Source organism: Aspergillus neoniger (assembly GCF_003184625.1).
Source record: "Aspergillus neoniger CBS 115656 unplaced genomic scaffold BO87scaffold_14, whole genome shotgun sequence".
Lineage (NCBI taxonomy): Eukaryota > Fungi > Ascomycota > Eurotiomycetes > Eurotiales > Aspergillaceae > Aspergillus > Aspergillus neoniger.
This window is the reverse complement of record NW_020291142.1, coordinates 744408-765429: the sequence shown is the minus strand read 5'-3', so window position 1 is coordinate 765429 and position 21022 is coordinate 744408. Positions and strand designations below refer to the sequence as shown.

The following is a 21022-nucleotide window of genomic DNA, read 5'->3' as shown; positions in this document are numbered from 1 at the left end:
GAATAATTGATCCATTGAATGCTACACATATCTCCGAGCAATCTCCGATCCGATCAGATAAAAGTGTGCACCGCCACGCTGAGTCATTTGCCTCTCTCTGTCTCTCCGCATGACTCCCGCCGCCAGGCGCTTCCAGCATCTGCCAGAAAGAACATTATTAAACATTTACTTACTCTATTCAATCTACGGAGTATTCTTCCCTCCACATATCTTAACCCTCACCTTTCCTCTCCATTCCTCCCACTCCCAACCAACCCATACTCAGAAAACCCACCAAAAATGTCCCCAATACCCTCCCCGAACCAAAACACCTCATCAGCAACAGACGCCGACCTCGACGCCATCGGCTCCCACTGCTCCCTCCCAACCTGCAACCAACTCGACTTCCTCCCATTCCGCTGCCCTTCCTGCAAGGGGACATATTGTCTGGAACACAGAACCGAAACAGCGCATAAATGCCCGAATGCGCGAATTTCACCCTCACCGTCCACAACCTCCACATCCACATCCACAACTCAGCAACAACAAAAACCCAATATATACACCGCAGATCAATGCGCGCATATCTCATGCAAAACACTCATTAATACCCTCACTGACCCTGGTGTGCGGTGCGATCAGTGTCGGAAGGAGTATTGTCTCAGACATCGGTTGAGGGAGGGGCATGATTGTCGGCCTGTCTCTAATAATTATAATAGTAGGAATGGTGCTAGAGGTGCAGGGAATGTGGGGGGAGTAGGGGGCACGGATACGTTGAAGTCGATGTTTGGGAAGTTGCGCGCTTGGGGGAATAAACCTTCTTCTTCTTCTTCTTCTACCAGTAGTGGTAGTGGTAGTAGTAGTGGGAGGAAACCACCCAGCCGGGCAGTCCAACTGAACAGCATGAAACGCACCGCCAAGGGGGAGAACAATATCCCCAGCGACAAACGGATCTATTTACATGTTGTGGGGACGAGCGAGACGACAAATAAGCCGGCGACGGATCCCCCGAGAGGGGACTTTTTCTTCGATGAGAGGTGGAAGGTCGGGAGGGTGTTGGATGATGCGGCGAGACGGTTGCAGGTGGAGAATGTGAATAATCGCGGGGGAGGGGAGGAGGAGAAGTTGAGGGTGTTTCATGTTGAGGGGGGAGTGTTTTTGGAGTTTGGGGAGAGTGTGGGTGCCAAGGTGAAGTCTGGGGATACGGTTGTGTTGTTGAGGGGGGCGGGGGTTATTTTATAGAGAAACCTCCCGGAGGGAGGTGGTGGTGTAGAGGGAGGGGGGAATGTAGAGTATATACCCTTGCTTACTTGTTTGCTGCTATCTAATCATATTCATCTATCAACTGTCTCAAACTCTCTATATACGCTGTAGTATAGTACCAGCTAAACGCTCATCTTCATCTTAATCGCCTTATGCGGCTTATACCCAACAACCTCAAACTCCTCCTCCTTCCACCCATCCACAACCCCACTACCCCTATCGTCCCTCTTAATCCTCACCTCCGGAAACGCCACCGGCTCACGTTCAATCTGCTCCTTCAACGCCTCCACATGATCCAAATAAACATGAGCATCACCCAAGGTATGCACCAGAGTCCCGGGAACCATATCAACCGCATGGGCCAACAAATGCGTCAACAACGCATAAGAAGCAATATTAAACGGCACACCAAGCCCCATATCCGCACTCCTCTGATACAACAAACAATCCAAATGGCCCTTCCCCCACTCCCCCTCCCTAACCACCCCGGTTTCATCCCTCTTCGCATCCGGAAACCTAACATAAAACTGCGCAAACATATGACAAGGCGGCAGAGCCATGATCCTCATATCCTTAGGATTCCACGCCGACATGATAATCCTCCGATCGAACGGGTTCTCCTTCAACTTCTTAACCACCTCGGCTAACTGATCCACACCCTGACCGGTATAATCTGTCTTGGCGTCGACGTATTCCGCCCCGAAATGTCTCCATTGGAAGCCGTACACGGGTCCCAGGTCGCCGACTTCCCGGTGCGAGAGACCGACTTTGTCGAGGTATTCGCGCGAGCCGTTGCCGTCCCAGATTTTGATCCCCGCTTCGCTGAGGGGTACGGAGGAGGTCGTGCCGGAGATGAACCAGAGGAGTTCGGCGAGGACGGCGCGCAGGAAGACCCGTTTGGTGGTTAGGAGGGGGAGGATCGGGGTGTAGGGTTCTTCGGATGTGGTGGAGGGTTTGGAGAGGGAGAAGCGCATCTGTGGAGGGGCGAAGATTGAGCGTGTGCCTGTGCCGGTACGGTCCGGGCGGTGCTCGCCTTCTGCCAGAATGCGGCGGATTAGGTTCAGGTATTGGTGTTCTTCGTGGGTTGGGTCGTGCGGAATGGGCTGGGGAGTGGTGGTGGTGGGTTGGGGAGTTGACTCCTGGGTGGGGAGGGTTTCGGCTGAGGGGGCCATTTTGTGTAGTTCTCTGTAGTAGCTGTTTCTTGGTGTTTTGTGTGTTATGTGTTGTGGTATCTTGATATGGGGTATAAGTGATGTGTAAAATGTGTCTGGGGTGAAGTGGGATGGAGGAGTAAATGATGGATTGACGCGCCCGCGACGCGCCACGTAGTCATGTGACCGTGTCGTCGGATGTAATATCCGATCTCGGAGGTACGATGCATAGATCTTATAGATGGAACAGTAGCATACGACTCTATTCAACTGGTATCTGGTATCTTACTCCATCAAATCTACTCCCACTCCCCGCAGTGCAGTCACTACCCACTCCGGGTAATTCGTCTTCTCTTCATACAACTTCCCAAAGAAGTCGCGCAAGAATGCCGGGAACCGGTCCTCTATGATGGCCTGTCGCGCCGATCCCATCAGCGACAGCAGATAGTGCACGTTGTGCATCGTAAGCCTGTTCATTAGTACACATCATACCATACACACTCTGAAATGGCACTTACAGATGCGCTCCTACTGTCTCCTTCGCCGCCAAATGGTGCAGGTATGCCCGCGTAATGCCCAGTCCACCCTGCTCCTTCGGGAGACAGATGCTGCATGTGCAGCCCTCCTGCACCGGCCGGAAGTCCTCTGCGAAAGACCGATGGCGCAGGTTCAATGTCCCTGTCGGGACCACGGCGTTGCCGAAGCGCTAAAGAAATCAGTCAAGGTACATCAGCCAGGAAAATACAACGTACAGCCGTCCGTGTCGGCCAGACACAATCAAACATGTCTGCGCCGAGCGCAACTCCCATGATCAAGTCCTCCGGATAGCCCTAGCCAGGTCAGCCTGCACATACACCCTCTGAACTGAACAACCTACCACTCCCATCACATATCGCGGCTTCTTCTCCGGGAGCAGTCCCGTACAAGTATCCACCCTAACCTATTAGCCCAAACCCACATAGACGAAGAATTACAACATACACCCTGCAAAAGTCCTCCTTGGCCTCACCACCAGAAAGACCACCAATGGCGATACCCGGTGTATCTCGCGCCACCATCTCCTCGCAGCATTGCTTCCGCATCTCCAAATCCAGTCCACCCTGGATAATGCAAAACAGATTCTGCCTCTCCGGGTACTTGTGTGCATCGATACAACGATCTAACCAGCGAACAGACCGCTCCATGGCTTCGTAGATTCTCGCCTGGTCCGGCGAAGTGGTTGCGATCACGTCGTCCAATTGCATGATAATATCGGATCCAATCGAATTCTGTAACGAGATGGAATGTTCGGGGGTGAGCAGCCTTTCAAAACTACCATTAGCTTTTCGCCAGCCACAAACACAGCCTACCCCGAGAGAAAGGGGGATAACGAACATCGGTGTGCCATCATGAGGACTCAAAAACCGTACACCTTCCTCCGTAACAGTCGCAAGTTTAAGCAAGGACACCATTTGGAATCTGCACTCCATCAGTTAATCCAATCATCACGGAGGTATAGGCGATATCAAGCGCACCCTCCACTATCCGTAAGAATATTCCGATCCCATCCCTGCAACTTATGCGCCCCGCCTACGGCATCCAGCACCGCCTGTCCGGGTTTCAATCCAAGGTGGTAGGTATTATTCAGACAGAGCTGGCATCCCGTCTGGCGGAGCTGGTCGTACGTCAAGCCCTTCAGAGAGGCCTGGGTCGCGACGGGCATGAAGATAGGGAGGGGGACATCGCCATGGGGGAGGCGGAGGGTACTGGCGCGTGCTTTTGTTGTCTAGGTATAGATAGTAGTCAGTATACGATGTTACTCTCAACATGATCGGAGTAGCGAGCATACTGAACACTTGGCATGTAAGTCAAAGGTCAATGCCGAGGGCATGGGTTTGCGCGTGGGAGTGGTGGTCGTGGCAGTCGACATGGTTGCGATAGTAGGAGCCCCGCTCGGAGCTGGAGCTGGAGCTGAAGAGGGGATGATGCGGGCAAGGGTTGATGTTGTTGCCGATTTATATAAGGTTGTAGGGGTGGTGGATAGTATCGTGCCTGAGCGGCAGCTTCTTATCCAATTCTGTGCGATGACTCGGGCATACATTCATGAAATACCCAGAAGCATGGCATTCTCTGTCTGTCAGCGACTCTTTTTGTCTTTCTTGTCTTGGATCAATATCAGTGGTGTTTGTCTTGTTTGTATGTTTTGCATTGATATGTATTATACTAGGAATGCTGTCACGGTCATACAAAATTACAATACGGACATCTTCCCCGCATTTACTCCGTCTCCCCCATTTCATAGTATTGCCGGTCCCTGCGGAGGTCAATCAGTCTGGAGGATTCCGAAACTACTATCTATCCTCATCATCATGTATTTCCTCCTCACATCTGTCTACTACGAGCGCATTCTCACCTGCTCAAGAGAATGAAAGATTACAAGCCCAATGCTTTCCTTCCAATCAATCAATGGCAAACAAACCTTGCATACCCAACTGACTCGCCCGCAGCAAAAGGAACTTCCGCTCAACTGAGCCAATTTTGCCGATCAGCCACTAGCAAGCAGCCATGCAGCTTAACTAGCCTTTGGGGATGGCGGTCTGCCTCCGATTCGGGGCTAGCTAAGCTGGACTGAGTTGGAGTCAGCCGGTCTGTCGGTCTTCTCGCGTGGAGTTTTCTGCACTCTCTTTTCCTGTCTGTCTCCCTCTGACGCACGGTCGAGTCACGGAGATTTACGTGGTGATCTACTGCGACAAGGGGTGTTGCTACTGATTCATCATTTTTGAGGTTCACGATAGACCTGTCTTGCTCAGGACATCGCAATGAGTTGGGAAAAGAACTTGGACCACGCTGAGAGCGTGCAGGATGTTGAAGTTGCTCCGCAGGTGCGCTTTTTAGCTCTCCTCCTATTCACATCACAGTCTTCTAATGGCATAATGGCAACTCAGGTAACCGGGGAGAGCTACACTGGAACAGATCTCAGCACTCGCGAGAAAGCCCTGGTCTGGAAACAAGACCTGCGGATTGTGCCACTCTGCGCGGGCATCTATCTTCTCTGCTATCTGGATCGTTCCAACATAGGTAATTGACATCCTAGGGCATGCAGTATAGTCTACTGACAGACTAGGAAATGCCAAAATCCTCAACCAAGACACCGGCAACGATCTCCTCTCGGAGACGCACATGACTTCATACCAGTACACGTAGGTACCTCTGCTGTCAAGTTGACTGTGCAACTGCTAATCATGCAGTGTCGCACTCATGGTGTTCTTAATCGCGTATGCGCTGTTCGAAGTGCCCTCCAATTATCTGCTCAAGAAGTTGAAGCCCAGCGTAAGTCATCCCCATCCCAGTCAGAACAAGGCTAATGTCAGCAGAGATGGATCGGTTTCCTCATGCTGTCCTGGGGAGCTACCACAATGGGCTTGGGCGGCTCGCACAACTTCTCCCAAGTGACTGGTATTCGGTTCCTGCTCGGAGGTAAATAGCCGGACATCGACTTCTGTGAGACCTGCTGACCCTGACATGACAGCCACGGAGGCCGGCCTTTTCCCCGGACTCGTCTACTACCTGACCTTCTGGTATCGCAATTCAGAGCGGTCCATGCGCGTTGCTCTCATACTAGCATCCGCCACCCTCGCGGGTGCATTCGGCGGTGCCATTGCCTATGGCGTAGGACATATGAACGAGGTCCGCGGGTTGTCAGCATGGCGATGGCTGTTCATCATCGAAGGCGCTCCGTCGTGTGCCTCGGCATTCCTTGTTTGGTTCTTCCTCCCTGACTATCCCGAGTCGGCGTCGTGGCTCAGCCCGGAAGAGAAGGAACTTGCTATCCACCGATTGAAAGAGGAAGGCTCTCATGGAACAGCGAAAGCTATGAGCTGGGAAGAGGCAAAGGAGATCCTGACGGAATGGAGGCTATACGCGCATTATATAGTTAGTCCTCCCAGTGCATATCAGCGACAGACCCTAACAATGATGGTATAGGTATATTTCGGCATCTCGACCCCCTTCTCCAGTCTTTCCCTCTTCACCCCTGCCATTGTCAGTGGCCTTGGATATGCGGATTTGCGGGCCCAGCTCATGACAGTACCGCCATGGGCTGCTGCCTATGTGGTAACTACAGTCGTTGCATGGTCCGCCGACCACTTCAACAGGTATGTAGTCATCTGCTTTCAACCCGAGCGATACTGATATATGAACCGAAACACAGCCGTGGTCTGCACTCCGCCCTCTTTGCTTTTATCGGAGCCATGGGCTTCCTCGCATCTGCCGTCCTTCCCGCAGACGCATACTTGGTACGCGCAAGCATTTAATCCAATCCAGCCGTTATCCAGACCATCCACTAATTCCTGCAACAGCACCGATACGGATGTCTCGTAGTCGCAGCCAGTGGCTCCTTCGCCTGCATCCCGCCATTACTCGGCTGGCTATCTGCCAATATCCGCTCGACAGCAGGGACCGGCCTAGCTATTGCATTGAACGTGTCATTCGGGGCGCCGGGACAAATCGTAGGGGTGTGGATATACAAGTCCGACGAGGAGAAGAAGGGTTATCCGACGGGACATTGGACGAATGCGGCGCTGCTGCTGATGGTCACGGCGGGGTGTATTCTGCTGCGACTGTATTATGGATGGAGGAACAAGGGGACCAAGGGTGGTGAAAGGTTCGCCTATTGATTGATTGACTGCGTGCTAGTTATCAGGTTAGTATAACATGAATAGTATATAATTGAAGTTGGGGAGATCTGTCAGTCTGGTGAGAGTTCCGGTGCTGGAGGGAATACTCACCAGCAACAATGGTTCATATCCACCATATTACTTCCCAGGTTCTTCTCAGATGGATTCAGCACCACTCGGCCGCCAATTGTGCAATTAGGGTGATTCGTGCCCAAGTCTCGAGAGGTAGGACGGTGAACGAGTCATGCTAGTGCGAAAACGAAAAAAGCAAAATGGACTAGAAAGAAAAAGGCAGTTAGTTCTCGCCAACTCAAAACAAGGAATCCGGTGGATGCCAATTGATGCCAATTGGAGCAACTGTGCCCCATATTGCAGAGAAGACTGTCTCCGAAAGTAAATAGCAGACGCCATGGCATACCTAATTGCCATCTACCGTTTGGTGTGAAGGGTGCGCGGGTCCCACGGAGAATAATAAATGAATGATTGGCATGCGAACCATGGAACCGGAGAGACTGGCGGGCGGGCGGGCACAACACGTGAAGGAAATAAGGTTAAGCTCAGGGCCATGACAGGTTGCTAAACCAGAGGTCTGGTTTGCCAATATTCAGTAGGTAAGAATAAATAAAGTAAGGTTTCCCTTCTCCTGGAGGGTTATACGGGTCAGCAACCACTATTGAACACCACCCGCTAAGCACTATCCAGACCTGGCATCCCAAGGGTTTGGGTGCTGTGGATATTTCCGCGTCTGACAAAACTCCCGAACTGGCGGTGGGACCTGAGGGTCTTCCACTTTTCTTTTCTTCACTTAGCGCTGACGGACTGATTGACTGGGCTGGTCTTGAGGAACTGCTCGGTTCCCAAGTAGAAAGATAACCAAAAAAAAATATTTAAATTGAAAGCATGACTTCATTCAAAAATAGATGGGATAAATATGAAAAAAAAAAAAAAAAATAACAAATAAGAAAATAAGAACCCCGGCAGACATTAGTCTCTACACCAATCCATGGAGGGGCTATTCCCAACCAGGCACTGTCGCCAAAAAATAAGAAAGACACAACGGTCTGGAATAGATGAAAAGAAAACAATTCCCGAGATGTTCCCTCAACTCCGCCCATAAACGCTGTGAGAACTGAGATGGAAAAGAAGAGAAAGATTTTTTTTTCTTCCCTTTTCTTTTTTGTTGACTTGTCAAATTCCCTCCCTCCCCTGCCAGCATTCAGTTGGCGCACAGCAAGTCGCTTCTGCTCCGCACTGACGATCGCTTGTCCAGTATGCATGGGCGATGGGCGCCTCTCTGCTTCATGGCCAAGCGGGCATAGGAAGGGAAAGTAAAAGATAAGAAAAAGACCGGCAGTATGAATCGCTACCATGATGAAGGAGGAAAGAGAATAAAGGCCTCAAAACTAACTCGGTCAAACTGTCAAAAAGCTCGCACATCGCACGAATCTGTTCTGTCGTCCTAAAGCATTCGTTCGGGGCCCGACTGTCGGTTGTAAAGAACTGGCGCAGATGACAACAGGACTGTCAAATGCGCTCGCCGCCTGCGGATTGAATCAAATCAATATGACCGGACCATCCGAGCCGACCCCGGCAAGGGCACACTGCAGAACAGACAGGGGCCAAGGTTCATCCGCTCAACGGTAACCTTCTTCCCGCAGGAAGTGAGCCTCAGCCATGTCCACATTCCACCCCATACCGTTGTCGTGCCATTCTGCGTTGGGGAATAATCAAGGGAATCGAGCGAGAGAAGAGCAAACAAGTCTCGAGAACGAAGAGGGAAAGGTCAATTGTCGACATCCGAAGTGTTGTACATGTCTGCGAGACCCGAGGAGTAGGCATCAATCCGGATGGCGTCGTACATAACAAGCAAACTGAGCGTAGAAAATAAAAGAATCATAAAAGAACCGGAATAGACGAGAGCAAGGGAGAGGAGAGAGACATGAGTCATTCTCCCGGTAAACATCCAGACAAGATCTAGAAATACAGCCTCTCGACGGATATCAAGGGTTGTTGGTCAACTTCCTCCAGGCGACCTCAGCAGCATCTTCACGGGCATTATTATCACCATCGAAGTAGTAACGTCCCGCATTCGTCCACGGGACTCCCGGGACATGGTGCCGAACGGTGACCTTGGAGGTCCAAGCTGTGCGACCTCCTGAACAGCGACACACCCGTCAGTATAACCAGATCTTTTGCTTGAAATGGGGAGGCTCAAAAGTCGGTGAAGCAGAGCTTAGATTTGCCATCACAGGCACACTGTGGGCAACAGCAAGCAGTGAGGGGCAAGGAAAGGACAAGGAACTCCCAACAACGAGGGGTAATCAGGAGAGTTGACGGCTGGGGGGGGGGGAGGGGATAGAGAAGAAAGGGCTTCTCACCTCGACGATCAGATTCGTAATTGTAAAACGGTTCCTCCAATTTGTTCTCCAGGCAGTATACTTTGTGAGGGAATCAGGATTAGTTGACTTGGACGAAGAAGGGGGCCGCCGTAACGGCTAAGTCGAAAGTGCAGAGAGGAAGATTATTGCAGCGGAGTGGGGCATACTCTTAAGTCTGTCCTGCCATAGCTTGCTTTCCTTTGCGGCCTGCGAAGACTTGGTGGCCATGATGAAGGATGTGTGTGTGTGTTTTTTGTAGTAGAAAAAAACAATTGGTAAGAATGAATGGCTTTGGGTTTTCACCAAAGAGAAATCAAAGCGCAGATCTGAATTGGGTTCGATATCCCACAACGGTTGGAGAACAAAACTCTCTCACACGGCAGACAATACTTCACACCCTGAGTAATTGAAAATAATAGGAAGGGGGGTTTTCGACCACACAACACCAATGGATGGTCAGAACTGTCAAAGTAGAAATGAACAGGACTAATGAGGGTTCAAGATGAAAAGATAGAAAAATTTTTGCCCGGCTATGTTGCTTCGTCTTGACTTTGCTTGGGGAAGTTTGCGAACTGGTCTGCCCTTTCAATCGAACAGCGTCGATAGACCTGGGAAGCGGGGAGTCATATAAACTGTGGGCCATCCCTCCCAAACCCCAAATTGTCACTGTGCAAGCAGGACCAGTTTGGCGTGACAAACACGGAACCTAATCATCAAACCTAACGGACGGGCTTATGCATGCCGATGTGGACATGGCACAGTGTCAGCAATTTCTCCCCCTCCTTATCCTCCTCCACTCATGGAACGCCAGTTGCATGGAGTACATGCGGATCATTTTGAGGCTGCAAGCTGGAACGGGCCGGCGCACGCCGATTGAATGTGTGCCCTTGAAGAAACGCCAGGAGACAGGGAATAGGACCGCTAGTCTCCACCTAGGCCAGATCTACTGACAGACAGGGGGGAGAGGTGATGGGGGGATAATCCAAGACAAAGAAATGAAGCTGTGATACAGGGGGTAAAACCGAAAATCTGCCAGTTCGCAGCCAGTGTTGTTTGACAACTCAGAAAGGACGCCTGGACTCCCGGTCATCGTGGCTCGAGTTCTGTATCTCCTGTGCCGCAAACGATGTATACATCGGGTAGGAACAAGCCACTCGCCTCATAGACGCTCTTCAGGAAGGAGGACCGTCTCTTTCTGGAAGGCATGGGACGGTTGACGGGGAACCTGAGAAGGCCTAGTAGTTGCCCAAAAGCGGAGGAAGGGGACCCATAGACCGAATAGTGACGAATCGAAGCCAGAGTATAATTTTATGTCGACCAGTTGGGCCACTCAGAATATTGGAAGCGGGCCCAAAGACCAGCATGCCAGCTCATCAAAAAGACTCAAATCAGAAAAATTCGAGCCATTGTCAATTTTTAGACCCATCAAATGGTTACCCTCAGCCCTAGAACGAAACGGTCATTGACCGGGCCGCTCTGCATGGGTACTTGTTATCGGGAAGGGGGCTGCAGATTCCAGGGTGGCCAGAGCTTGCTTGATGGCATCACTATAACCCGGAAGGGGGAAAAAGCGAAACCTTCAGCAGGGGTCTGAAAACAGAAAATAATGTTGGAAGGCCAGCTTGTGCACCAAAATCACTCTGAGGGAGACACAAATTGCCAGCGAAGAGCGAGCTGGGTATGCTTGACCCAGACCATTTCCGGCAGCTGAGATGCCATGATTCGTTGCTTTCTTCTGGCATTGTGTTGGGCATTCATACGTGCATCATTTCAGTTCAATCTCTCTTCGCTTGCAATATGCGACTACTTGCGAACCACCTTAATGGGGGAAGAAAAGAGACCGGGGGGTGTTGTGTTAATTATTTTCTTCTCTGTTAGTTTATTGGAAGCAGCAAGGAAATCGTGGAAAGTGATGAAGAACCTGCATAAGCAAGCAAGATTGATAACCAGCGCGCCAAACAACGGGGAAGGCTGGAACGTTTCCACGAACCGCTTTTCGAGGCGGCGACCAGCCCGTTGATTCGACGCGCCGTTGCGTTTCTTTTTTGGCGACGAGCCTCGATCTGCCCCGCATCATCGTAGTTTGGGGCGGAGTTTCATCTGGAGATGGAGTTGAGTAGAGTATTAGAACGATTGCTGGGCAGTGGTAGAGAAGATGGTATCGAAGGATAGAAGAAGTTATCCAGTTTCCAGTACTCATGTCACTGTCCCGTAACATATTGGAATAGTAGTAGTAGTAGTAGTAAGTAGTAGTACCCCTACCCGGGGGGGGGGATGTGTACCTGGCTGCCACTCAACTCCGTCACTTCCCTTTCTGGTGTACATTCATCAGCACAGCAGCACTATCTTCTTGGCTATTTTTTTAATTGTTTTCCCCTTTCAAGCCTAGCCAGATCATGCATGTTGTTCTCTTCTCTTGCCATCTGATCTGGTCCAGACCAGGGGTTGAACAAGTCAGGCAAACAAGGAACGAACTATAATCGCGGGTCCTGTTCCCCGGCCGGGACAGCAAGAGTCGACAGCTAGCTAGCTGGCGGGAATAATTAAAATAAAAAGTCCAAGGTGGCTGGCTGGCTAGGCATTAGGTTCATGAGATATGCAGCATTCTAAATTGACATGCGCAAGCGTCATCCCCAAGATCAATGCTGATCATAATTCAAAATAGTACCAGGAAAATGCCAGCAGAAAGAAAAGGTGAGGCTGAAACAGGCAGCCAACTCAGGTTCACACCACCACCACCACCACCACCCACTTGCTTGCCTAGTACTACTAGTAGTAAGTACTGCTAGGTAGTAAGTAACTACTAAACTACATCCAGCAAGCACCACTGCCACCACCAACACTACCACCATCACCAACACCACCGTCAGTCAACCCCCCCTCATCCGAATCTGCACGACCCTCCGGTTCCTGTAACACATCATCGCCAATCATGCCGGTCTGTCCTTCCGGCAACCGCCCAAATGTACCACCCCCTCTTCCCCTCAGCTGCGCAAATACCAAGAAGAAGTAAACAAGAAAAATTTAGAGCACATGAGCCAACCAAAATTCAGTGCGAACCCCCCCCCTGCCAATTCCCAATGAGAAAAAGAAAAAAAAAAACAAAAACAAAAAAAAAAACAAAAAAGAAAAGAAAAAGGAAATCCCATCATCATTTGCGGTCGTTATCGTCGTTAGAGCCAAGTGGTCGGCTAGCGACCCCTGTCAATGAAAAACTGCGCCGGTTGCAAACCGGTCTTTCCCCTCACAACACGATGGCATGACGTGTTGCCGCCGTGTCGCCCTTGACCATCCGTTTTTCCTCCATCGATAGCCTATCATTCTTTATGCGGACCCTCGTCGGTGGAACACCTCATCGAGAAATCGCCGGGGACCCATGAGCTCAATACTCTTCGAGAGGGTTGATCGCATCGGCTGGATGAATTGGGACGGTCTCTTCGTGTGCCATCGGCGGCGAATGCAATCGTCAACAAAAGATATTAGGCCTGTAGCAACAAACACACTGTACACTAGTCAGCCCCAAACTCTAAAAAGGAAGACCTTCGACCCGACACTAAGTAGAGGGGATTTGAATTACTTACTCGGCGACGTCGGGCATCTTCTCATACACTGACGGGTCACTGATCCACATGGATGATGGTGGAACCCATCCTCCCTTTTTCTCCTCCTCAGCTGCCTCCATCGGGGTCAGGATCTCTGGGACGATATGAGCGACGGTCTTGGACGTGCGTGTGTTAACCAGGTGATAGGAGACTTCGCGCAAGTCTCCATCTTTCCGACACTCGCGTCTCCATTGGTACCGGGTCGACCAGTATTCAAATTCATATCGCTTGGAGAGACCTGCACCTCGGCGCCTAAGCTCTACGTGAGCATAATTTGAAAATTCGAGTAACGTGCTATCGGTTAGCACAAAATGGCGATCCCCGCCACCTCGGTGTTCTGAATGCTTGTCCTCGAAATATTCTTCATCATCTTCCGCCGACCTATAGCCCGAGTCCTGGCGCTTATGCTCGTGGCTAGGCAGTGATCCGTGGCCACTTGAACCCGGCCGCAAGCTAGCCAGCACACTACCCCACGACCGTCGAAACACCGGATGCCTGTCCGAACTCGATGCGACAGGCCGTCGTTCTGAGTGGCACACTTCCCGCCCAGAGTCTCGACAGTAGCGTCGGAAGGAGCACTTTCGCGTAAACAGGTCATACATGCGAAGATGGAACAAAGTTACATCTTGCTGATATCCACCTCTTTGCGGCACCATCGTGTCGACGCGGAGGTTCATGTTTCCATCGAGTGTCGCATCGTCGTGTCGAATCAGGAGTCGTCGAGAGGAAGGGAATAGCTGCCCAAAAGTCGACGGGTCGGAAGGGACAACATCTGTTGAGAACACGTCCAGCTGACGGTCGATTACTTCGTAGCGCGGGGTCTCTGGAGGATCATCTTCCGACGGGATCGTAGATGCGTAGGTCGACACCGAGGCTTTAGGATCTTCTTCTTCATCGTAAATGTCCATGTCTATACCTCCTCTGTGAAGGGGAGTGGGTCGATCGCTGTAGATCGTAGGGGCCGTGCTTTTCGAGCGTTCCGAGACATCACTGTTAGTGGAACTGGAACTGCCACCGGTCCTCGAACCATTTCGGTAAGACGATGCACCATGGGATCCCATGACGGCGCTAATGTGATAGGGAGCCGTCGGATAGGTTGTGAAGCGATAAAAACCAAGCAGGCGTGCAAGGATGGTGGCGTATAGTTTGGGTATCCTTCTGGCCGGTCGTAGAGTGACAAGAGACTGTTTCGATACCCGAGCCGATCCGACAGTAACACTTTAATCCTAATCCAGGCAAGCTTAAGGGATAAGTTGCATATAGGGGGTGGGAAAGGAGAATATCAAAGAGTGTGGTAGCGAGTTGAGCACACAGGATGAGGTAGGGATAAATATGTTGTATTTCAATCATAGCCTGATCTCGTGGTCCAAGCAACGTTTTTCCGTACAAGAAGCAGCCCCAGCCGTCTCAGACACCGTACGTGAGGAGATTTCGGGAAAAGCAGTGCACAATGAGGCAAAAATCATCCAAGAGCAGGATAATTTTGGGTCAGATGAAGAGGAGAAGGGGGGGGGGATGTTTCGGCGGCAGGGACAGGCGAGATTGAACGGATAGAGAGAGGGTGAGAGAGGGATTGGAGGGGAGGGAATTGGCGTAAGAATAAACACGGGTGTAGAATAATAATAGGAACAGTAATCGTGAATCGGGACAAAGAGCGGGCAGGAATCCGAGGTCAAGATCAGGCTGTGAACTGAACTGAACTCAGCCCTGGAACAATCCGAGAGGGGTGAGAAAGCGAATGAATGGAGGGAATGTGGAAGGGGGCCGTGGATCATAGCAGATGACGCCAGACTTTGCAGCACAAGGGAGGGTTTCAGGGTATGAAGCGACCGAGATGACACACGGCATCCTCCCACCTACATACAAGTGAGTGGGAGGGAAAGGGAAATGCGCATGACGCAGAAGGTCCCGTCGCAACGGAAGAGAGAAAGAGAGCCAAAGGGCAAAAAGCACGGAATGGAGGATGGGAAATGAACGCCTGGCGAGGGCAGCCACGTCGGCCAGCGGAGACCCAACCAGCCAACTGATGGATTGACTGACTTGGCCATCTCTCACTGCTCTCTCTCTCTCTCACATTCCTGTTGGTTGACCCAGTTGCTTCCTTTTTCTTTTAACCTTTTTTGGTCATCGGAATTTGTTCCTTTTAGCAGAAAAGGAAAGAAATAGAGAGAAAAGAATAAAAGAAAAAGGACGAAGCATTAAACTTTATCTACAGCACAAAGTTTCAGATTGTGCTTTACTCTTCCTTACCCACACTAATCGTGCGGGTGATGCTGTACTGGTGATGCTGGCAATATTCTCGTTGTTCTCGGAATCAGCAGATTCAGCCGGTACACAATCCTTCTAAAGGCAAGACTGACTGACTGACTGACTGACTGACTGACTGACTGACTGATCAGCAAGGATTCTGCCTACAGCCTTGACTCAACTGCCCTTGAGACCTTGGCTGACGGTAGTAGCTACTACTACTACTACTACCAAGTGACCTCAACTGCAAAGACAGTCCATGCCCATCTACAGAGCCCCAAGCATCATTGTTATGTCTCAGACTATGGCTGCTACATCATCAGCCTAATTGGGATGACTCGTGCCTTATTCCGACCGCTACGACCACGAGGTTCTAGAATCGCCCAGACAAGGTTTATACTGCTTATCTTGAGTTACCTTTCCCTTGCAAAGGCATTTCTCGGCAGGTCTTTTCCTTTTTCTCCTGTGCGTCCAGGATATTCTCCGAGACTCCCAAATGCGGACATTTGCTGACTGGTGCCGTAGCCCAAGACAGTCAAAGCCTGTTTATATGGAAATTCTACCGTATAGCTAAGGTCGCAGCAAGAAGGTCGACGGATGACACGATCCGGCGCAGACTGGGCGTTGTCCCTGCAGGGAATCGGCGACTTACTTGGTGCTTCGCCCGCGGTGTCGAGTGGGAAATGTTCATTGCTGACCGAACGCTGGATGGAGAATTGCCGACAACCTATCAACAAACAATTCGTCTGCTTAGCTTTTCTTTTTCTTGCAGTGTGAAAATAGTACTTTGTCACCGGAGACAAGGAGGTAAAAAGTAAACGCAAAACCAGGGAAATACCAATGGTGGTCAAGTCAAGTCCACAACATCTATCAGATCGATGCCTGACTATACAGTACTTCGTGACCCAACGGTGGGAAACGGTACCATGGAACCGACTGGGGTCGCCTCTTCGGATCGGACCGAATGAATAATCGCCCATACTCACTCTCTGTCTTCCCTTTCAGGCATTTCGATCAATCTCGCCACATAACCAGCGAAGTTGAGGGTAAAGGTGGTGCGACACCTCAGAAATACAGATCACCGGGGAATTGCATGTGAGAAGAGGCGACTTTTGGAGGCGAAGACGTGGGGAGATGGATTCCGGGCTTGGGGGGCTTCTGTGTTGTCTTTTTCCCACCCAAAAACTCAAACACGAACCCTATTCCGGTTTCTCTCCTTGAAGACCCCCACAACGATGGGGCTTCCCAAGTGGGGCGCGGTCAGTGCCCTTGCCTCGCTTGTCTATGGATGCCTTTATTTCCTCTCTTCTCGCTCTCCCTTCTCCATCGCAAAATCGGAGATGGTTTGACATTCCACAGTCGCTTAAATGGACACCTGAAATTATGATCATCTTCTTCCCGTTACTCGCCAATCAATTCACTGTGCGCACGGGAGATAGCGACACCAAGGCATCAGTGCAGTTAGTCAGTCTACTACTAAATTAAGCATCCAGCGGATACTTCCTAATCAGGTAAGTGAACAGCAATTCACATTACTACTACTCCGTAGTACTAGATAGCAGATAGATGATACCCAGTCCCTTGCACCATACATGCACCCGAGGTCTGAAGTGATCTGCTGTTGCAGAACCAACACAAGAAGTACTAGTAGAATACCTGTGTTTGCATAATACGTCACCCTGATTGTTGTGTTCAATCACTCCAGTATCCTTTCCCTACGCAATATCCACGCTGTCAACAGCAACCATGCCATACTCTTCTTCTTCTTCTCTTAGTGACAGCCCGCTGCATAGCAGCATCATTTAGACCATCTAGACCCGGAACCACCGGACCGACCTAAAACCGGTATCGTAGATCAACATGTAAGCTGACGGCTGACGGTGGTACAGGATTCCAACAATGCCACTGGCACTGACACTGACAATTGCTATTGGCTTTCTGCCTTGGTCAATCCATCAATCCATGAATCAGCACTGGTATGTCAAAGGCGGGAAGGATGGAGAAGGAGGAGGATGAGGTGCTATCTACTCCTATTGACTTGGCTGCTACATACCAATACGTCACGGTCACACCCGGAGACATCATCAACATAACATGCATGCCTGATGAGAATCTATTGAGTGCCTTCACGCCAGCAACTGTACTAACGATTGACATCATATTCAATGGCATTGAATTCCACTGTCTACTACTCCATGTTTTTCCATGCCCCTTTTGAATGAACCTATCTGCACCACGAAACAGACGAAATATGTGAACATGTATATCAAACTCTAGACACTTTAGTATCTACCTATCATTTAGTAGCACCATGCATACCACATAGTAATAGTAATAGGAACTTGGAAAAGGGAGGCGAGTCTCCATCAATGCCCAAGGCTAACTGGTGTCATCATCAGTCCCAGATGCTGGAATTGAGTCTACATATCTACACACAACGAAATATACTACTAGTAGATTTCAGCCTCATTATGATAAATATCACCCGCTCAATTGACCACTACGCTTGCATTCCCCTTAGCAGCTAGAGACTAGTAGTTAGTTTAGTAAGTATATCAATTGCTCACTGCAGCCTCCAGTGTACTTACTGGAATATACCAAATTGCCATACTACGTACTGATATGGTGCTATGGCCATTGAGTTGAAACAAAAGGATAATCTTTCCTTCACCACATTGCCATTGAAGGAAAGCTTCACCTTCACAACTTGAGTACTTCGTACTTCGCTATCTCAGGTCCACTAAGGGTTCATCCGATACTACTAGATCCAGATCCATATAGTAGGTGAACGTTGCATCTAGCATATGCTGGTAGGTGGGGATTCCACCCATATATCTTGCAAAATTACTGCAAACTTCCGATATATGTGCCCTTATCCAGTTCTCCTTGGACGATTCGAGACAGATTTGGAAGATCGGGAGGGGCTATGATTCTGTAGCTAGGTGCAGGCATAGAAGAGATTGATCATAGATAAGAGATCTTCTTTGTCTTACAGTGGACAGAATAATGATGTGAAGATGATCGCGTCATGAAGATACTTACTCTACAAATCCATGCGGGTCGCCACCTTCCCTATGTGCCCAAATCAATTGTAGGTCTTGGTCTATCCTACCTTATATACAGGATCTATATCCCCGCAGGCAGTAAGTAGACATCCCACCGACGCCAATATTACAAGAGATAAATATTAAAATCAGCCCGAAACATACACCGTGAATCAAACGCATCGAAGCTCTGTAGAACTGCAAAGTTGTGAAAGTTGACCTGCATTTGTCAGAAGTTCGAGGTCATTTCGACCAACGACTCACACCTGCAACCACAGCGGTTGAGGCAGTTCGTCTCCGGGCTGAATAATCGCTTCCTGACGGCAAGCCTTTGACCCAGCCGGTGAGGATACGGGTCCTGCTCGACTGCCTGGGGCTGGCGGGTAGAAGCCAACGTAAGCCTCGCGGCGGGCAGGTTCCCCGACGGTGACAGACCAAGTGTGCAAGCCGTAATATGACGCGATGGAATGGACGAGCCAGCGACTGAAGGTGAGAACATACGGTAAGTATGGATCGACGCTCTGGATAGATGATACTACACTTACCCGAATCCAGCTGCCCGGTCGTCGACCAGGCTCTCAAACACCATCTTCTGCCCATCGTGCTCATGATGAGCACTCATTGCCTCACGCATCTTTTGCAATCGTGCCTTTCTCTGAGGCGAGTCATGCATCAGGCCGTTTCGACCCACAAACACGATCTCGTCTTCGGATTCACTGTCGGATGACTGTGGGGCATCTGCCAGACCCTCCTGCTTCAGTAAACCTTGCTTCTCGTTCCATCGCTGGATGAATTGTCTGATGTCTTCTTCGATATCCTGAAGTATACCACGTGCCGCACGTGCATGCTTTAGTCTCTGTCGCAACTCCTTAGGAACACGATGCTTCTCGATCCGGGTCTCCATCTGCTGGGATGACCTATGATCCAAACGCGCATAGTGGTTGTCCCAGAGAGGTGCAAGGTAGTAAGGCATAGGGTCGTGACGAGTGTGGGTGGCTTGGATATCCCAATCCTTGGAAGAAGGTGGCTCAGCCCACGGATTGTTCAGAAGACGATCTTTGCAAGAAGCACATCCTGTCAGCATCTATCGAGTGCAAAGACCAAGGCATGCCCGGCCTAGGAGAAGCGCGGAAGCCCAGCCAGTGGCGTGATTCCGATATGTCAGGACATACCATTCTCCCAACGCTGTCTGCGACGACTACCATCCTTTCCCTTTAACAAGGCTTCGCGCCTCTTGAGGCTATCACGGCGAAGCGGCTCGCGGCGCCGGAAGTTCACCGACGCCACCTGGGTCTCCTTGGTTGACTGGCCTAGAACCTTGACCTTAGGCGCGGAAGGGCTTCCCACTGTCGGTACTGGGTCGTCTAGGGGGATTGATAACGAGACTGTGGTGCCGCGCACGCCTGCGCGCGTAGGAGTGGACTGGGAAAAGACCACATTCGAATCGGCGATCGGTACTGACTCCGAGAGGGTCAGACTCTCCAAGGATGCAGCCGCCTGTTCAGTCCAAGCGGAGATGGCGCGAGCCTGCTGCGGCGAGAGAGATCCTCTCGGATTCGTTTCAGATGGGAAATTCGGATGAATGGCCATGGTGAGAGCGCAACGCGGTTCGGACGGGTGTCGATAACGGATAGGCCTATGGGACAGAAGAACCGGGATGACGGGGGCGGTTAAGCACAGAAAGGGTGTCGCAGCCTGAGGCGATGGTACCAAGTAGTACTCCAGGGAGAGACCACTAAGGCAGTGACTGACTTCTGGAGAAGAGCGACAAGAATCGGGGGAGGCGGGGGGGTGGACGAAGGGAAGCCCTGCTCTCAGATAAGAGGAGATAACCGCCGCCTGCAGTCCGGTCGCGTTCGCCGGTCGAGCCCAGTCGGTACAATACGGTAAGCGCTGAGAATTCCGGCCTCGGATCCACCAGTTGACTCCCACTGGGGCACGAGAATCTCGAATGGCTGGTCATTGGATGCCCTTGACGCTTACCCTAGCCCTACCTGCCTGAATGGGATCTGAGACAGGAACCTTCTGTGAGTCATCGTGACTGCTAGTGGCGCCCTGATTCGCGAGCCGTGTGCTTCACGCGACAGGCGTCTATCCGCATCACCCGTGGCGGTGATGTAACAACCCTTGAACCTTGGAAATGGGACCCTCGGATTGTCATCCTTATCATTCAGATATCCCTCACCCAGGCCTGTGTATGTGCTTTATGACAAGGCGATGTGGAACGCCTCAAGTAAATCGCTCTCCAAAGCAGCAACGTGCGAAAGACCCTAATAATACACCCCATAATGGCCCTCGGACACACGCCCCTCATTAGACTCATAGCCCTTTCGGTGAACGATATGTCTGTTCGTTTGACGACCTTTTTTACTTTCGATCAGATCGAATATTGAGCAGTAATTAGTAGCCCCAGATAGCTGGGAACCTACCAACGGTAGTTGTAAATTCCTAAGACATTAAAGTCACCAGTGGTGGTTATCAATGCTTGTAAGATAGAGAGCATCTCATCAGAAGGAGCTTGGTGCCTCAGGTATCTACCCCACGATTCGCGGCAGCCAGCAATGATCCGGGCTCAGGCACACAGACTCGTGACGGTCGCACAACGGGACCCTACATTAGCATGGCATGCTACAAGGGTCGACTTATGCGACAAGAGTAGTGTCTGCCTTGACATTGTCTAAGAGCGCATGCTAAGACCCTTCT

General features: G+C 50.7%; 7 protein-coding genes across 7 annotated transcripts; 2 read left to right on the top strand and 5 right to left on the bottom strand.

Annotated features, from left to right (window-relative positions):
- Positions 1–243: 243 nt before the first annotated feature.
- On the top strand, positions 244–1242 carry BO87DRAFT_358150 (AN1-type zinc finger protein). Its single transcript, XM_025621448.1, has one exon. The coding sequence runs from the start codon at positions 280–282 to the stop codon at positions 1219–1221; it is 942 nt and encodes a 313-aa protein (XP_025480432.1). The 5' UTR covers positions 244–279; the 3' UTR covers positions 1222–1242.
- Positions 1243–1364: 122 nt separating this feature from the next.
- BO87DRAFT_358148 (thymidylate synthase) lies at positions 1365–2414 on the bottom strand (the record flags this gene model as incomplete). The annotated part of the gene is made up of 1 exon (XM_025621447.1): positions 1365–2414. One exon carries the CDS (start codon positions 2412–2414, stop codon positions 1365–1367), a length of 1050 nt encoding a protein of 349 aa, XP_025480431.1.
- A 236-nt stretch (positions 2415–2650) lies between these two features.
- BO87DRAFT_376262 (tRNA-ribosyltransferase family protein) lies at positions 2651–4496 on the bottom strand. Its single transcript, XM_025623254.1, has 8 exons — positions 4222–4496; positions 3908–4158; positions 3768–3851; positions 3375–3695; positions 3271–3328; positions 3146–3223; positions 2912–3099; positions 2651–2862 (listed from the first exon to the last, which is right to left on the bottom strand). The coding sequence occupies exons 1-8, from the start codon at positions 4471–4473 to the stop codon at positions 2679–2681; spliced, it is 1416 nt and encodes a 471-aa protein (XP_025480430.1). The 5' UTR covers positions 4474–4496; the 3' UTR covers positions 2651–2678.
- Positions 4497–5286: 790 nt separating this feature from the next.
- On the top strand, positions 5287–7110 carry BO87DRAFT_376260 (putative MFS transporter). Its single transcript, XM_025623253.1, has 8 exons — positions 5287–5450; positions 5497–5572; positions 5621–5702; positions 5747–5849; positions 5902–6305; positions 6357–6526; positions 6583–6667; positions 6731–7110. The coding sequence occupies exons 1-8, from the start codon at positions 5306–5308 to the stop codon at positions 7046–7048; spliced, it is 1383 nt and encodes a 460-aa protein (XP_025480429.1). The 5' UTR covers positions 5287–5305; the 3' UTR covers positions 7049–7110.
- Positions 7111–8979: 1869 nt separating this feature from the next.
- BO87DRAFT_46188 (uncharacterized protein) lies at positions 8980–9735 on the bottom strand. Its single transcript, XM_025629129.1, has 3 exons — positions 9594–9735; positions 9427–9486; positions 8980–9203 (listed from the first exon to the last, which is right to left on the bottom strand). The coding sequence occupies exons 1-3, from the start codon at positions 9652–9654 to the stop codon at positions 9049–9051; spliced, it is 276 nt and encodes a 91-aa protein (XP_025480428.1). The 5' UTR covers positions 9655–9735; the 3' UTR covers positions 8980–9048.
- A 2984-nt stretch (positions 9736–12719) lies between these two features.
- BO87DRAFT_46137 (uncharacterized protein) lies at positions 12720–14231 on the bottom strand. Its single transcript, XM_025629086.1, has 2 exons — positions 13008–14231; positions 12720–12928 (listed from the first exon to the last, which is right to left on the bottom strand). The coding sequence occupies exons 1-2, from the start codon at positions 14087–14089 to the stop codon at positions 12751–12753; spliced, it is 1260 nt and encodes a 419-aa protein (XP_025480427.1). The 5' UTR covers positions 14090–14231; the 3' UTR covers positions 12720–12750.
- Positions 14232–15264: 1033 nt separating this feature from the next.
- On the bottom strand, positions 15265–20138 carry BO87DRAFT_406477 (uncharacterized protein; the record flags this gene model as incomplete). Its single annotated transcript, XM_025626004.1, has 16 exons — positions 19492–20138; positions 18865–19375; positions 18584–18802; positions 18318–18383; positions 17329–17377; positions 17021–17111; positions 16818–16931; positions 16501–16650; positions 16351–16384; positions 16201–16268; positions 16141–16157; positions 15928–16002; positions 15693–15788; positions 15480–15519; positions 15413–15439; positions 15265–15335 (listed from the first exon to the last, which is right to left on the bottom strand). The coding sequence occupies exons 1-16, from the start codon at positions 19907–19909 to the stop codon at positions 15265–15267; spliced, it is 2046 nt and encodes a 681-aa protein (XP_025480426.1). The 5' UTR covers positions 19910–20138.
- Between the last annotated feature and the right edge of the window lie 884 nt (positions 20139–21022).

Excerpts from the sequence above, each read along its gene's own strand:
- BO87DRAFT_358150 (XM_025621448.1), top strand. The coding sequence starts at position 280 with ATGTCCCCAATACCCTCCCCGAACCAAAACACCTCATCAGCAACAGAC.
- BO87DRAFT_376262 (XM_025623254.1), bottom strand. The coding sequence starts at position 4,473 with ATGTATGCCCGAGTCATCGCACAGAATTGGATAAGAAGCTGCCGCTCA. Across the intron at positions 3,696-3,767 it reads CCTCATGATGGCACACCGAT|GCTGCTCACCCCCGAACATT; the intron begins GTTCGTTATCCC and ends TAGTTTTGAAAG. Across the intron at positions 2,863-2,911 it reads GAGACAGTAGGAGCGCATCT|GCTTACGATGCACAACGTGC; the intron begins GTAAGTGCCATT and ends ACTAATGAACAG.
- BO87DRAFT_376260 (XM_025623253.1), top strand. The coding sequence starts at position 5,306 with ATGGCAACTCAGGTAACCGGGGAGAGCTACACTGGAACAGATCTCAGC. Across the intron at positions 5,451-5,496 it reads TCTGGATCGTTCCAACATAG|GAAATGCCAAAATCCTCAAC; the intron begins GTAATTGACATC and ends CTGACAGACTAG. Across the intron at positions 5,703-5,746 it reads TCAAGAAGTTGAAGCCCAGC|AGATGGATCGGTTTCCTCAT; the intron begins GTAAGTCATCCC and ends TAATGTCAGCAG.
- BO87DRAFT_46188 (XM_025629129.1), bottom strand. The coding sequence starts at position 9,654 with ATGGCCACCAAGTCTTCGCAGGCCGCAAAGGAAAGCAAGCTATGGCAG. Across the intron at positions 9,487-9,593 it reads ATGGCAGGACAGACTTAAGA|TATACTGCCTGGAGAACAAA; the intron begins GTATGCCCCACT and ends TCCCTCACAAAG. Across the intron at positions 9,204-9,426 it reads TTACGAATCTGATCGTCGAG|GAGGTCGCACAGCTTGGACC; the intron begins GTGAGAAGCCCT and ends GTCGCTGTTCAG.
- BO87DRAFT_46137 (XM_025629086.1), bottom strand. The coding sequence starts at position 14,089 with ATGGGATCCCATGGTGCATCGTCTTACCGAAATGGTTCGAGGACCGGT. Across the intron at positions 12,929-13,007 it reads AAGATGCCCGACGTCGCCGA|TGTGTTTGTTGCTACAGGCC; the intron begins GTAAGTAATTCA and ends ACTAGTGTACAG.